The 14,029-nt window shown below is 44.0% G+C and overlaps 1 protein-coding gene across 2 annotated transcripts in view; it reads right to left on the bottom strand.

Annotated features, from left to right (window-relative positions):
* Positions 1-441: 441 nt before the first annotated feature.
* LOC121571654 (protein dopey-2-like) overlaps positions 442-14,029 on the bottom strand; it is a 51,185-nt gene continuing 37,597 nt past the window's right edge. For both annotated transcript variants that reach the window (XM_041883245.2, XM_045212110.1), the window contains exons 23-36: positions 12,607-12,741; positions 12,445-12,500; positions 12,214-12,318; positions 11,211-11,277; positions 10,831-10,987; positions 9,922-10,004; positions 7,970-8,229; positions 7,790-7,851; positions 7,565-7,693; positions 3,705-3,841; positions 3,480-3,535; positions 3,186-3,326; positions 2,932-3,064; positions 442-1,909 (exon numbers count right to left, since the gene is read on the bottom strand). In XM_041883245.2, the coding sequence (XP_041739179.2) occupies positions 1,667-1,909; positions 2,932-3,064; positions 3,186-3,326; positions 3,480-3,535; positions 3,705-3,841; positions 7,565-7,693; positions 7,790-7,851; positions 7,970-8,229; positions 9,922-10,004; positions 10,831-10,987; positions 11,211-11,277; positions 12,214-12,318; positions 12,445-12,500; positions 12,607-12,741 (1,764 nt within the window). In that variant the 3' untranslated portion in view covers positions 442-1,666. The remainder of the gene's footprint in view (positions 1,910-2,931; positions 3,065-3,185; positions 3,327-3,479; positions 3,536-3,704; positions 3,842-7,564; positions 7,694-7,789; positions 7,852-7,969; positions 8,230-9,921; positions 10,005-10,830; positions 10,988-11,210; positions 11,278-12,213; positions 12,319-12,444; positions 12,501-12,606; positions 12,742-14,029) is intronic.

Here is a 14,029-nt window from a genome sequence, read left to right as displayed (position 1 = left end):
GAATAATGCTGCGTTCATAACCAAGTGGCAAGGTGGTAATTACCAGTTGAATGCATTCACGTGCTTTGAACGCGTTGAAAAATGCCGATTGGCTAATGGTGAACAAGCTCCATCAACTAAAAGTAAAGCTATCATGCTCGTAAACAAATTAGTGTTCAGGAACCATATTAATAGATTGCTTTTTATAACGTTTTGTTCTATTTAACTGCCGAAAATGCTATTATCGAGGTAATTTCTTTAGTAGGTGATGTCAGAGGTCAGCATGTGGGACAAGTCAGGGGTGCATTCAGCTCGATTGAACATTTGCTACGTTGCGGAACGGTTTGTACTGAACTACACGTTTCCCCAAAACGTTCTGGATGAGACTTTGAGGAACGTTTGCGCCGTTTGGTAGGTGTAGCGGGGTGAATCAAATTGAACACATTGTTGGTGTGTTGAAGAATAACTTAATGTATCTGTTTATTCATGAACCAATTGATATTAATTTAAAAGAGAGACACTGGCATTGACCCAGAACACAAACGCCTGCCTCCCTAGATAAACAGTTATAAAACCTGCATACATATGCTATTGACTCTTAGGGTTAGGTTGTTTTTATTTACAGAACATTATATTAATTCTGATATTAACAAGTAATCATTTTCAGGAGATCAAACATTCATATAATTTAGTTAAGCATTCACATTTGAAGAATAAAACTATGATGAGTGGTAATGGTGCATTCATGACAAGTCGGAAACCGAACGTCTGAGTTAATTTACATTTATTTGCGTAGAGCTTCCTATTGGTTGATTCTAGAAACTTGGGCCTCATCATTCTACAACCAGTTTCCAAGTCAAATTTCGGAGATTCCGAGTTGCTTTGAAAGCACCATAAGTCCAAACATTCCCCAAAACACCTAAATATAGACAGAATTTGAAGACTTCTAATGAAAAAATACCAAAATGACACACGTTATTTAACTTATATTAGACATCTAGAGGTTTTGCCGTGTACACAAAAAACAAATAATTTACCCACAAATAAAACTGTGACATCATGATTGATGACAAGCAGAGATTTTTAAACATAAAAAAATCAACCATCCTCTACTAAGGGCCTTAGAGGTCCCATAGTCACTGACCAGCAGGTATACTCACCTACTCCTGTCTCATTGGAATACATTACATTCTGACAGTCAGACAGACAAAATATGCTAATAGGAGGGAGCAGGTTTATGGAGAGCTTTGTAGAGCAATGGAATGGAATTAGTAGTCAGTACTGCTGTCCCTCTCTTTCTTACAGTGGTGCTTCTTTTATGACCAGTGGCACCTCTAAAAGCTAGCTAGTATCAGTACTACTCTTATTTTAAGTCAGCACATTCAGACTTGTACTCAGAGAGAGCCCAATAACTGCCATTCTGTTCCAGTTTGGGTCAGTTAATTCTACATTATTTTAGAGTATCTCAAATGTAGAATATCCTATATAGACATGGAGTGTTAAATCTCAACCAGGTAAGGTAAACAATTCAACATTCAAAAGAACATCCCAAAAGATGACAATTTAGCTGGCATTTGCCTACAATACAACATTGCTTTCAGTGGTTGTGCCCATTCTACACACTCCATTTCTATGGTTCCAGTTCTAATTTCCTCTGCATTCTAAGAACTAGAACCTTAGTGGAGTTCTAACTGTCCATGGAGTCTAGGAACTCTCCCTCAGTGATGTGCTCCAGTCTCTTCAGGACTTGGTCGGCACTGGCTGCAGGGTAGTCTGTCACGGGGTAGTCTGCAGGGCTGCTGGGTGAAGTGCCCTGGAAGGAACAGCAGAGTGTATGGAGGAAGGGAACAAGCTGGGTGATTGAGGTGAGAAAGCGACGGGTGAGGAGGGGGAATTTCAGACGCTCCGTAGACGACTCCTCGCTCAGCGTCTGGAATGAAAAGACATGAGCTCATCAGAAAGGGACGATGGGACCGCATGATTGAGTCAGGTCGTTATCATGGTTAATATATGGACATGTGTTCTCTTCCTCCATAGCGGTGTGTGTGTTCAAATCAAATCCAATTTCATTTGTCACATGCACTGAATACAACAGGTGTAGACTTAACCATGAAATGTTTGCTTACAAACCCTTCCCAATGATGCATAGTTAAGAAATAATAATAGAGTCCAATGGTGGCGAGCTTTACACCACTCCAGCCGACGCTTGGCATTGCGCATGGTGATCTTAGGCTTGTGTGCGGCTGCTCTGCCATGGAAACCCATTTCATGAAGCTCCCGACGAACAGTTCTTGTGCTGACGTTGCTTCCAGAGGCAGTTTGGAATTTGGTAGTCAGTGTTGCAACCGAGACAGCCGTCCCGTTCTGTGAGCTTGTGTAGCCTACCACTTCGTGGCTGAGCCATCGTTGCTCCTAGATGTTTCCACTTCACAATAACAGCACTTAGAGTTGACCGGGGCAGCTATAGCAGGGCAGAAATTTGACGAACTGACTTGTTGGAAAGGTGGCATCCTATGACGGTGCCATGTTGAAAGTCACTGAGCTCTTCAGTAAGGCCATTCTACTGCCATTGTTTGTCTATGGAGATTGCATGCCGGTGTACTCGATTTTATACACCTATCAGCAACCGGTGTGACTGAAATAGCCAAATCCACAAAGTTGAAGGGGTGTCCACATACTTTTGTATATATACTGTATTTGAGGTAGATACTGTATGTACATAAAGGCATGGTAAAGTGACTAGGCATCAGGATAGATAATAGGAGTCAAATAAAGAACAGAGTAGCAGCAGCATATGATGAGTGTAAAAGTGTGTGCGTGTGTATGTGTGTTTGTGTTGTGTCGGTATGCGTGTGTGTGTTATGTATGTAGTGTACATATGTGAATGTGTGTGAATTTTGTGTGTCAGTGTGAGTGTGCATAGAGTCAGTGCAAGATAGGGTGTTCTCTTACCCCGTAACGTTGGTGTAGTGCCTCTAGTATTTTGACAATATGGGGTTTGCACTCCTGCTCTCCCTCCAGGAGACTATTCTCTGGGCCATTGTAGCGACTCATATCCACTTCTGGAACAAAGGCCCAGCGATACCTGGACACACACACACACACACACACACACACACGAGCAGAGAGAATGGAATGGAATTGTAATCATTCTATGCACACCCTATATAGATGCTAAGCAGATATTAAGCCGGTGAGGTTCTTACATCTGAAAGAGGGGCATCTTCTCTGGGGGGAAGGCCAGGGCGGTGTCCAGGAACTTGCAGGCAGACAGGTACATGTCCAACTCTGGCTGGGGGAAAGCCAATGGCCCATTCCCCATGGCCCCACGTACAACTTTAGTCAACCTGACAGAGAAAGACAGATAGGAGAACAGAGAAAAAGCATGAGACAACACAATAAGTCTGAATGAAACATAGTCAAGATATTCACATGAGATACTGCCTGAAACATTGACATTATACATGTAGATAAAATAATGGATGGTTAGACTGACTCACTTTGACACTTCTTTTTCTTCCAACAAGGCTTTCTCCAGCCGAACAAATATTCGGATCTGACAAACAGAGAGAAGATACACACCATTAGAAGACAGGACTGGACAAACACTAACAAACACTGTTTCTTTTTACATGCCACCTCAACCCTGCTGAAAACAATGCATGTATGTCAAAAAATCAACAGTGACAGGAAGTGATGTCATCAGGGTGGGGGTTGTTCCTCACCAGTTCTGTGACCATGATTGGCCAGAGGGAGGTGAGGTGCTGGGGGGAGATCCGCAGCACAAGAACACGGAACGTCAGAAATATCTGAGCAGAGACGGAGGGCGTCTGACCCATACGCAGAGCCTCTGTCAGCCGCTCTGAGGGAGGATGGGAGGAGACATCATCATTACATTTAGGGATGGGTACGGTTATTCGAATATTCAAATATTTGAACGGACATTAGTATTCGATTACTTAGGAGAGTATTCATTTCTTTAAATAGGCGTTGTTTAAAAAAAAAAAGGCTTTGTCTGAAATGAAATAAATCAGTGGAGGCTCCTCAGAGGAGGAAGGGGAGGGCCATCCTCCTCAGTGAATTTCATAAAAGAAAAATGGTGAAACATTAAAAAAGTTATCCTTTTTAGATAAAACTATTGACGTCACCAAATAATTGATTAAAATACACTGTTTTGCAATGAAGGTCTACAGTAGCCTCAACAGCACTCTGTAGGGTAGCACCATGGTGTAGCCGGAGGACAGCTAGCTTCCGTCCTCCTCTGGGTATATTGACTTTAATACAAAACCTAGGAGGCTCATGGTTCTCACCCCCTTTCATAGACTTACACAGTAATTATGACAAATTCCGGAGGACATCCTCCAACCTATCAGAGCTCTTGCAGCATGAACTGACATGTTGTCCACCCAATCAAAATGTCATTTTTTTAAAAATCACTTTCAGTTTCACTTACTTAGCTAGCAAATGCAGCTAGCTAGTTTAGCCTACTCAAACACCCTGCTCAAACAGAGCTAGCTGGCTATGACTATCCAACACAACACTGGAACTCTTCCAAGTCAAGGTAAACTTTTGGTTTGACTAATTTATTGCCACCGGGGCCCGCTGGTGTAAGTGCTGACTGTACACCATAACGTTACTGCATGATTGTATCGGGTTTACTAACGCATTAGTTCTATTAGCTACAGTATGTTGACTATGACGTTACTTTAGCTAATATGGTGACAACGATGTAGACTGTGTGTAGCAGTTCTGAAATGGTTTGGCTTGGAACGTTTTTGTTGCCTGGTCACATACAGCTGATGTGTTGTGCATTGAAGTCCACAAGCGAAGGGAAAAGGTGAGAGGAGGCAAGCGCATAGATGCGAGAAGGAATACAACGTGGCTGCTATGAAAGTGAACTGTGTTTACGCGTGATCAGGGGTGTATTCATTCTGCCGATTCTGTTGAAAAACGTTTCTTAAACGTTCTTAAAAGTCCCCTGTAGCTCAGTTGGTAGAGCATGGCACTTGCAACGCCAGGGTTGTGGGTTCGTTTTCCACAGGGGGCCAGTATGAAAAATTTATGCACTCACTAACTGTAAGTCGCTCTGGATAAGAGCGTCTGCTAAATGACTAAAATGTAAATGTAAACGGAAGCAAACTGAACGAAACGGGGATAAACATACCTGAATTTGTCCAATAGAAACTCTTGCTGTTGGACTAATGATTACATTTACATTTTAGTCATTTAGCGGACGCTCTTATCCAGAGCGACTTACAGTTAGTGAGTACATACATTTTACACCCTAGATCAGCTAGATGCAGGCAAGAGTGTGCAAGGCAGTATTGAATGTGTCAATGTCAGCCTCAGATTTTTCTCTCGACCTGTGTGCGCCTACGTTGTAAACTTTCATTCATACGCTAGGTTGTAGCAACCTCATGATGGGTATAGGGAAAATGTAAGTATCATGTTGTAGCCTAAACCTATGGCTGTTACATTGAACTGGGTGAATGGAATATAAATGACAGTCATCCAATATGCTGTAATATAAATAAGACCATGCTCATCAAAAAAATTAAAATAATCCTCCCTCATCTTAAACGGCACTGACCGCCACTGAAATAAATGTATCTGTGACATTGCTACATAGCCTACAAGGATAGACCATTACATTTTACAGTTTTTAAGAGTGTGTCCCATAAAAAGGAAACATTGGACCGGGAGCGCAGAAAAATAGCCTCAATTAGCCTTGCTACATTAGCTAGCTAGATGGCTAACTTACACTACATGACCAAAAGTATGTGGACAACTGCTCGTCGAACATCTTATTCCAAAATCATGGGCATTAATATGGAGTTGGTCCCCCCTTTGCTGCTATAACAACCTCCACTCTTCGGGGAAGGCTTTCCACTAGATGTTGGAACATTGCTGCAGGGACTTTCTACCATTCAGCCACAAGAGCATTAGTGAGGTCGGCACTGATGTTGGGCGATTAGGCCTGGCTCGCAGTCGGTGTTCCAATTCATCCCAAAGGTGTTAGATTGGGTGGAGGTCAGGGCTCTGGACTTTGCTTTGTGCACGGGGGCATTGTCATGCTGAAACAGGAAAGGGCCTTCCCCAAACTGTTGCCACAAAGTTGGAAGCACAGAATCATCTAGAATGTCATTGTATGCTGTAGCGTTAAGATTTCCCTTCACTGGAACTAAGGGGCCTAGCCCGAACCATGAAAAACAGCCCCAGACCATTATTCCTCCTCCACCAAACTTTATAGTTGGCACTATGCATTGGGGCAGGTAGCGCTCTCCTGGCATCCTCCAAACCCAGATTCGTCCATCGGTCTGCCAGATGGTAAAGCATGATTCATCCCTCCAGAGAACACGTTTCCACTGCTCCAGAGTCCAATGGCGGCGAGCTTTACACCACTCCAGCCGACGCTTGGCATTGCGCATGGTGATCTTAGGCTTGTGTGCGGCTGCTCGGCCATGGAAACGCATTTAATGAAGCTCCCGACGAACAGTTATTGTGCTGACGTTGCTTCCAGAGCCAGTTTGGAACTCGGTAGTGAGTGTTGCAACCGAGGCCAGACTATTTTTACGCGCTTCAGGGGTCCCGTTTTGTGAGTTTGTGTGGCCTACCACTTAGCGGCTTAGCCGTTGTTGCTCCTAGACGTTTCCACTTCACAATAACAGCACTTCCAGTTGACCGGGGCAGCTCTAGCAGGGCAGAAATTTGACGAACTGATTTGTTGGAAAGGTGGCACGTTGTCACTGAGCCCTTCAGTAAAGCCATTCTACTGCCAATGTTTGTCTATGGAGATTGCATGGCTGTGTGCTCAATTTGATACACCTGTCAGCAACGGGTGTGACTGAAATAGACGAATCAATTAATTTGAAGGGGTGTCCACATACATTTGTATATATAGTGTAGCTGGCTACTGTACCTAGCTTCTTTACAACGATTTGATGCAGTCAAAACAGGCACTACCAGATGGTATGATAGATAACCTATGGCAGCAACAAGTTTGTCTAACTAGCGCAAGTCTGTTTGGGACACACATACGCACAGAGGTTTCACTCTCGCCAAAACCTGTCCAAAATAAGCCCAATGCTTTTCTATGGGCTTATTTTGGACCTAAGCTTGTCGCCCGCCTTTGGGATAATGAGCATGAGCATCTCGTCATTACATACAGATCTCTGCTGTCACACACACCGGCCCCTGCTCCCTTCTCGCCCCTCCCACACCCTTCTGCTGAAACAAGCAGAGCACAGCGCACCGGCTCTATCGAGTCGCACGAGCAAGTCTCCATTGATTTATTTTTATTTTTGTAAAGTTAACAAAATTGTACATGTATTTCGACTATCCGGAAATCCCAAAAGATATAATGATATTATTAGAATACTGAAATAATTTAAAATGCCCATCCCTAATTACATTATACTGTAAATGAAGGATTCATATTGGCCTCATAAAATATCACACACACACTCACATTCTCTATCACATGTCATTGTCTACACACTCAGACACACAGCAGCAATGTTCATGCAAAGCATTCAGTCACACACACAAATAAATAAATACACAGAAACACAAGAAGCACACCCACCTTGGATGAGGGGCAGGTACAGATGGTACTGGTCTAACTCTCCACTGAACATGGCAAAGGCCTGACGCTTCAGTAACATGGGCTTCTGCTCTGCACTGGGAAACAGCTTCAGAGAACTGCTCTGCATGCCTGCAATACACACACAGGGTTAACACACACACGAACACGCACGAACACACATACGCACGAACACACACACAAACAGGGTTGGGTGGCTCTACTTACTCATGAGGTCTTTGAACATGGTCTTCTCATGGGTCAGCAGGTGGTCGATGATGGACCTCCAGCTATAGAAAACAGAGGTCAGGAGGTCAAACAGTCATTTTCTTTTGACATGTTATCTGATGATAATGTCAATATTTACATGTAATGTACAGCCACACACACACACAAACACAATCTTACTGTGGGGTGCAGGAGACGTCCATGGTGAAGAAGAGGGGGTCCATGTAGAGTTCAAAGGCCTCTTTCCTCCAGGCCCTCTTGGTGTAGGCGTACCCACTCAGATTGCTCAGAAGCTGGGCACCCGCACCGAAACTGGGCATGTTGTAGGCACTGTGGTTCTTCAGGTAGGGGAAGACGTAGTACATGAGGCGAGAGATGAGAGGGACGGCTTTCTCCTTCTCATCACTGCGATACACCATGTCCAGGAGAGGGGCTAGAACCTGCAGAGGAAGAGGGTCTGTCATATACAGAAACACATACAGTGGGGAAAAAAAGTATTTAGTCAGCCACCAATTGTGCAAGTTCTCCCACTTAAAAAGATGAGAGAGGCCTGTAATTTTCATCATAGGTACACGTCAACTATGACAGACAAAATGAGAAAGAAAAATCCAGAAAATCACATTGTAGGATTTTTTCTGAATTTTTTTGCAAATTATGGTGGAAAATAAGTATTTGGTCAATAACAAAAGTTTCTCAATACTTTGTTATATACCCTTTGTTGGCAATGACACAGGTCAAACGTTTTCTGTAAGTCTTCACAAGGTTTTCACACACTGTTGCTGGTATTTTGGCCCATTCCTCCATGCAGATCTCCTCTAGAGCAGTGATGTTTTGGGGCTGTCGCTGGGCAACAGACTTTCAACTCCCTCCAAAGATTTTCTATGGGGTTGAGATCTGGAGACTGGCTAGGCCACTCCAGGACCTTGAAATGCTTCTTACGAAGCCACTCCTTCGTTGCCCGGGCGGTGTGTTTGGGATCATTGTCATGCTGAAAGACCCAGCCACGTTTCATCTTCAATGCCCTTGCTGATGGAAGGAGGTTTTCACTCAAAATCTCACGATACATGGCCCCATTCATTCTTTCCTTTACACGGATCAGTCGTCCTGGTCCCTTTGCAGAAAAACAGCCCCAAAGCATGATGTTTCCACCCCCATGCTTCACAGTAGGTATGGTGTTCTTTGGATGCAACTCAGCATTCTTTGTCCTCCAAACACGACGAGTTGAGTTTTTACCAAAAAGTTCTATTTTGGTTTCATCTGACCATATGACATTCTCCCAATCTTCTTCTGGATCATCCAAATGCACTCTAGCAAACTTCAGACGGGCCTGGACATGTACTGGCTTAAGCAGGGGGACACGTCTAGCACTGCAGGATTTGAGTCCCTGGCGGCGTAGTGTGTTACTGATGGTAGGCTTTGTTACTTTGGTCCCAGCTCTCTGCAGGTCATTCACTAGATCCCCCCGTGTGGTTTTGGGATTTTTGCTCACCGTTCTTGTGATCATTTTGACCCCACAGGGTGAGATCTTGCATGGAGCCCCAGATCGAGGGAGATTATCAGTGGTCTTGTATGTCTTCCATTTCCTAATAATTGCTCCCACAGTTGATTTCTTAAAACCAAGCTGCTTACCTATTGCAGATTCAGTCTTCCCAGCCTGGTGCAGGTCTACAATTTTGTTTCTGGTGTCCTTTGACAGCTCTTTGGTCTTGGCCATAGTGGAGTTTGGAGTGTGACTGTTTGAGGTTGTGGACAGGTGTCTTTTATACTGATAACAAGTTCAAACAGGTGCCATTAATACAGGTAACGAGTGGAGGACAGAGGAGCCTCTTAAAGAAGAAGTTACAGGTCTGTGAGAGCCAGAAATCTTGCTTGTTTGTAGGTGACCAAATACTTATTTTCCACCATAATTTGCAAATAAATTCATAAAAAATGCTACAATGTGATTTTCTGGAATTTTTTTTCTCAATTTGTCTGTCATAGTTGACGTGTACCTATGATGAAAATTACAGGCCTCTCTCATCTTTTTAAGTGGGAGAACTTGCACAATTGGTGGCTGACTAAATACTTTTTTCCCCCACTGTACATAGGTGTGAAAACCATAGTTGCACACATTCGCACACGAACACACTTACCTCTGCCAATAGCGCTAGGGCTTGCACACTGTATACAGAGGGAGCTGAGGAAGAGACCATGGTGCTGGCCTGAGCTACAGAGTCTGGAGAAGAGAAGAAAGTTGAGGAGAAAGAAGGAGACGGGGACAGAAGTGAGTTGTTACTCATAAATATGTATGACTTAATTCTATAGTGCTTGCCCTGAGGGCCAACCCAAGACTTAACCTCCTCAGGGTAGCAGGAAGGAACTCTATCTCATCCTTCAGACCACATCCTGAGTCTAACCATGAAGTACTGCTGCCAGTGAAGCTGCAGGGCTCTTACATCACTGCAGGAACCAGTCTGGTTGCCATGGTAACAGCAGAGGAGAGAAGCACTTCTTCCAATGCACTTTTGGGGGAAGTGTCCTTCTTCCTCACTGGACCACTACACTGGGGAACTAAGAGGGGAAGTGCGGTGTTTCCATGGTTACATTATAGGTCTGTGGACACTCTCAGTCCACTCTAATGTAGACCTGAAGAGAGATGAGGAGAGAATCAAGAGGAAAGGAGACTGTTGGTTGAGGTGGGCCCTCTGGCTTTTCTCAGCTAATAATGTGGAACGTGCTTAAGGGGGTCAGGGGTTGGTTACCAAGGAGAGTCATGCCCTGAGGGTTTAGGATGTTAGCAGCTCTGAGCCTGTTTGAAGCCTAATTGACACCTTCTGCTTCGATCGAATGTCAATTGAATGTCCGCTCCAGTCCGCACCTTCTTGGAAAAGTGTCCTGAAAAAGTGTGGATATATAGGGACAGGAGTGGACATTCGATATTGCATCATTTCTTTAGAGCGGACCTACCAGACCGCAAGGTGTAAACTAGGCTTTAGTCTGTTCCTGATAGAAACCAGGGATGTCTCCAGGTGAGTGTGTGTGTGTGTGGTATCCATGGTTACCGTAGAGGTCCAGGTCCAGCTCGTCGGATGGCTCCTCTGTCTCAGGACACACCTGGGGCTGGTTCTTGACCTCCAGGTTACGGCTGAGCCAGCTGGTCTGCTCCAGAGACGACCCCGCCACCCCGCCCACAGCCTCCAGGATCTTCTGGGTCACCTCCTACATAGTATCACCATCATCATGTATCTCACACTGTACCCTCTCAAACTCACACTAAAGCCTAATTTACACCTTTCGCTTCAATCAAACGTCCGCTCCCTTTCGCACAGGTCCGCAGAGCGGGGTTTCTGAGTCCGTGCGGACAGACCTAGCGGATGGTGTGGAAGAGAAAGGTGCAAATTAGGCTTAAGCCAGGATTGTGATACTGTGCTCCATGTCTTACCTGCATGTCCCTGGTGTCCTTCTTATTGTCCAGGTTGGGGAGCCGGTTTACAAAGTCATTGAGGATCCTGTGGTAGGAGAGAATTAAAATAACAGTACAATTCTGGATTGGTAGACCAGAGTGCAATAATATCTTGTTAATTCTGATACAGTATCAAACCAAAGCATATCTATGATATGTGTGTTCTACTTATGTTTGGAAATAACATATAGGAGAAACATTGTTTCAAACAGAGAGTGATATGCTGGGAACAATATCTATAGTAATAAATCTGTATGACCGGAGATTAATGACTGATAACCAGGGGTGTAAAGTAAAAATACTTTTAAGTACTACTTAAGTAGTTTGTATTGGTATCTGTACTTTACTTTACTATTTATATTTTTGACAACTTTTACTTCACAACATTCCTAAAGAAAATAATGTACTTTTTACATTTTCCCCGACACTCAAAAGTACTCGTTACATTTTGAATGCTTAGCAGGACAGGAAAATTGTCCAATTCACGCATGTATCAAGAGAACATCCCTGGTCATCCCTACTGCCTCTGATCTGGCGGACTCACTAAACACACATACTTTGTTTGTAAATTATGTCTGAGTGTTGGAGTGTGCCCCTGGCTATCTGTAAAAAAAAATACAAGAAAATAGTGCCGTCTGGTTTGCTTAATATAAGGAATTTGAAATGATTTATACTTTAACTTTTGATACTTAAGTATATTTTAGCAATTACTTTTCCTTTTGATTCTTAAGTATATTTTAGCAATTACATTGACTTTTGATACTTAAGTATATTTCAAACCAAATACTTTTAGACTTTTACTCAAGTAGTATTTTACTGGGTGACTTTCACTTTTACTTGAGTCATTTTCTATGAAGGTATCTTTACTTTTACTCAAGTGTGACAATTGGGTACTTTATCCACCACTGCTGATAACGGTTTATAGACATTGGACATCAAATGACAGTAGATATGTCAGACAGACAGGAAGTTGCTGACTCACCCCAGCAGCAGGAAGTGTCCGGGCGGGGCCAGGTTGAGCTGCACAGACTCTCTGAGAAGAGTGAGGAGGGGCGCCACGTTCTCCTGGAGAGCCTGAGCCGGAATACTACCACACACAGAGAGAGGAGGAAGGTGAAACATTTTTAAATGCTATCACATATAAGCAAGAACTGAAGTGTATTACTAACTACATGACAGTGTGAATCTCTGTGTTGATGTTGTAGTTTGTTACCTCTGGATGTAGGCATAGCTGAACTGTAGCATGGGGATGTCTACCAGGGTGGACTTCTGCCACACAGAGGAAGGAAACAAATGACCTTCAGAGTACCACCATACCACCATGTAATTTCTCTCTGGGTTAAACAGTCAAATATTTAGGTTTATGTGTGTGTACCTGGTCTCGTTTGATCTGGTGGGGTTTTTTCACCACCTCTTTGACCATCTGCAAGATATTGTCTGTGCGGAGCGTTTCCAGGGACTTCACCAGATCCACGATGGTCAGACGAGACTCACTGGCCACAGGTAAGATCTACAGAGAAAGATAGAGATTGAGATTGAGAGAGGGGTTACTTTGTGTGTCACCCTCTTGTTGTCATGTAAACAGTGGTGTTTGACAGAAGGTAGACTACAGTGCATTCAGAAAGTATTCAGACCCCTTGACTTTTTCCACATTTTGTTACGTTACAGCCTTATTCTAAAATGGATTAAATAGTTTTTTCGCCCCCTCATCAATCTACACACAATACCCAATAATGACAAAGCAAAAACAGGTTTCTAGACATTTTTGCAAATGTATAAAAAATTAAAAACAGAAATATCACATTTACAGAAGTATTTAGACCCTTTACTCAGTACTTGGTTGAAGCACCTTTGGCAGCGATTACAGCCTCAAGTCTTCTTGGGTATGACGCTACAAGCTTGGCACACCTCTCAAGCTCTGTCAGGTTGGATGGGGAGGGTCGCTGCACAGCTAATTTCAGTTCTTTCCAGAGATGTTCGATCTGGTTCAAGTCCGGGATATGGCTGGGCCACTCAAAGACATTCAGAGACTTGTCCCGAAGCCACTCCTGCGTTGTCTTGGCTGTGTGCTTAGGGTCATTGTGTTATTGGAAGGTCCTGAGCTCTCGGGAGCAGGTTTTCATCATGGACCTCTCTGTACTTTGCTCCGTTCATCTTTCCCTCGATCCTGACTAGTCTCCCAGTCCCTGCCGCTGAAAAACATCACCACAACATGATGCTGCCACCACCATGCTTCACCGTAGAGATGGTGCCAGATTTCCTCCAGATGTGATGCTTGGCATTCAGGCCAAAGAGTTCAATCTTGGTTTCATCAGACCAGAGAACCTTGTTTCTCATGGTCTGAAAGTGCCCTTTGGCAAACTCCAAGCGGGCTGTCATGTGCCTTTTACTGAGGAGTGGCTTCCGCCTGACCACTCTACCATAAAGGCCTGATTGGTGGAGTGCTGCAGAGATGGTTGTCCTTCTGGAAGGTTCTCCCATCTCCACAGAGGAACTCTGGAGCTCTGTCAGAGTGACCATCAGGTTCTTAGTCAACTCCCTGACCAAGGCCCTTCTCCCCCGATTGCTCAGTTTGGCTGGGCGGCCAGCTCTAGGAAGAGTCTTGGTGGTTCCAAACTTCTTCCATTTAAGAATGATGGAGGCCACTGTGTTCTTGGGGACCTTCAATGCTGCAGACATGTTTTGGTACGCTTCCCCAGATCTGTGCCTCGACACAATCCTGTCTCGGAGCTCTACGGAAAATTCCTTCGACCTCATGGCTTGGTTTTTGCTCTGACATGCACTGTCAACTGTGGGAT

Source organism: Coregonus clupeaformis, chromosome 40 (assembly GCF_020615455.1).
Source record: "Coregonus clupeaformis isolate EN_2021a chromosome 40, ASM2061545v1, whole genome shotgun sequence".
NCBI lineage: Eukaryota > Metazoa > Chordata > Actinopteri > Salmoniformes > Salmonidae > Coregonus > Coregonus clupeaformis.
The sequence above is the reverse complement of the archived record's forward strand: the minus strand, read 5'-3'. Positions and strand labels throughout refer to the sequence as shown.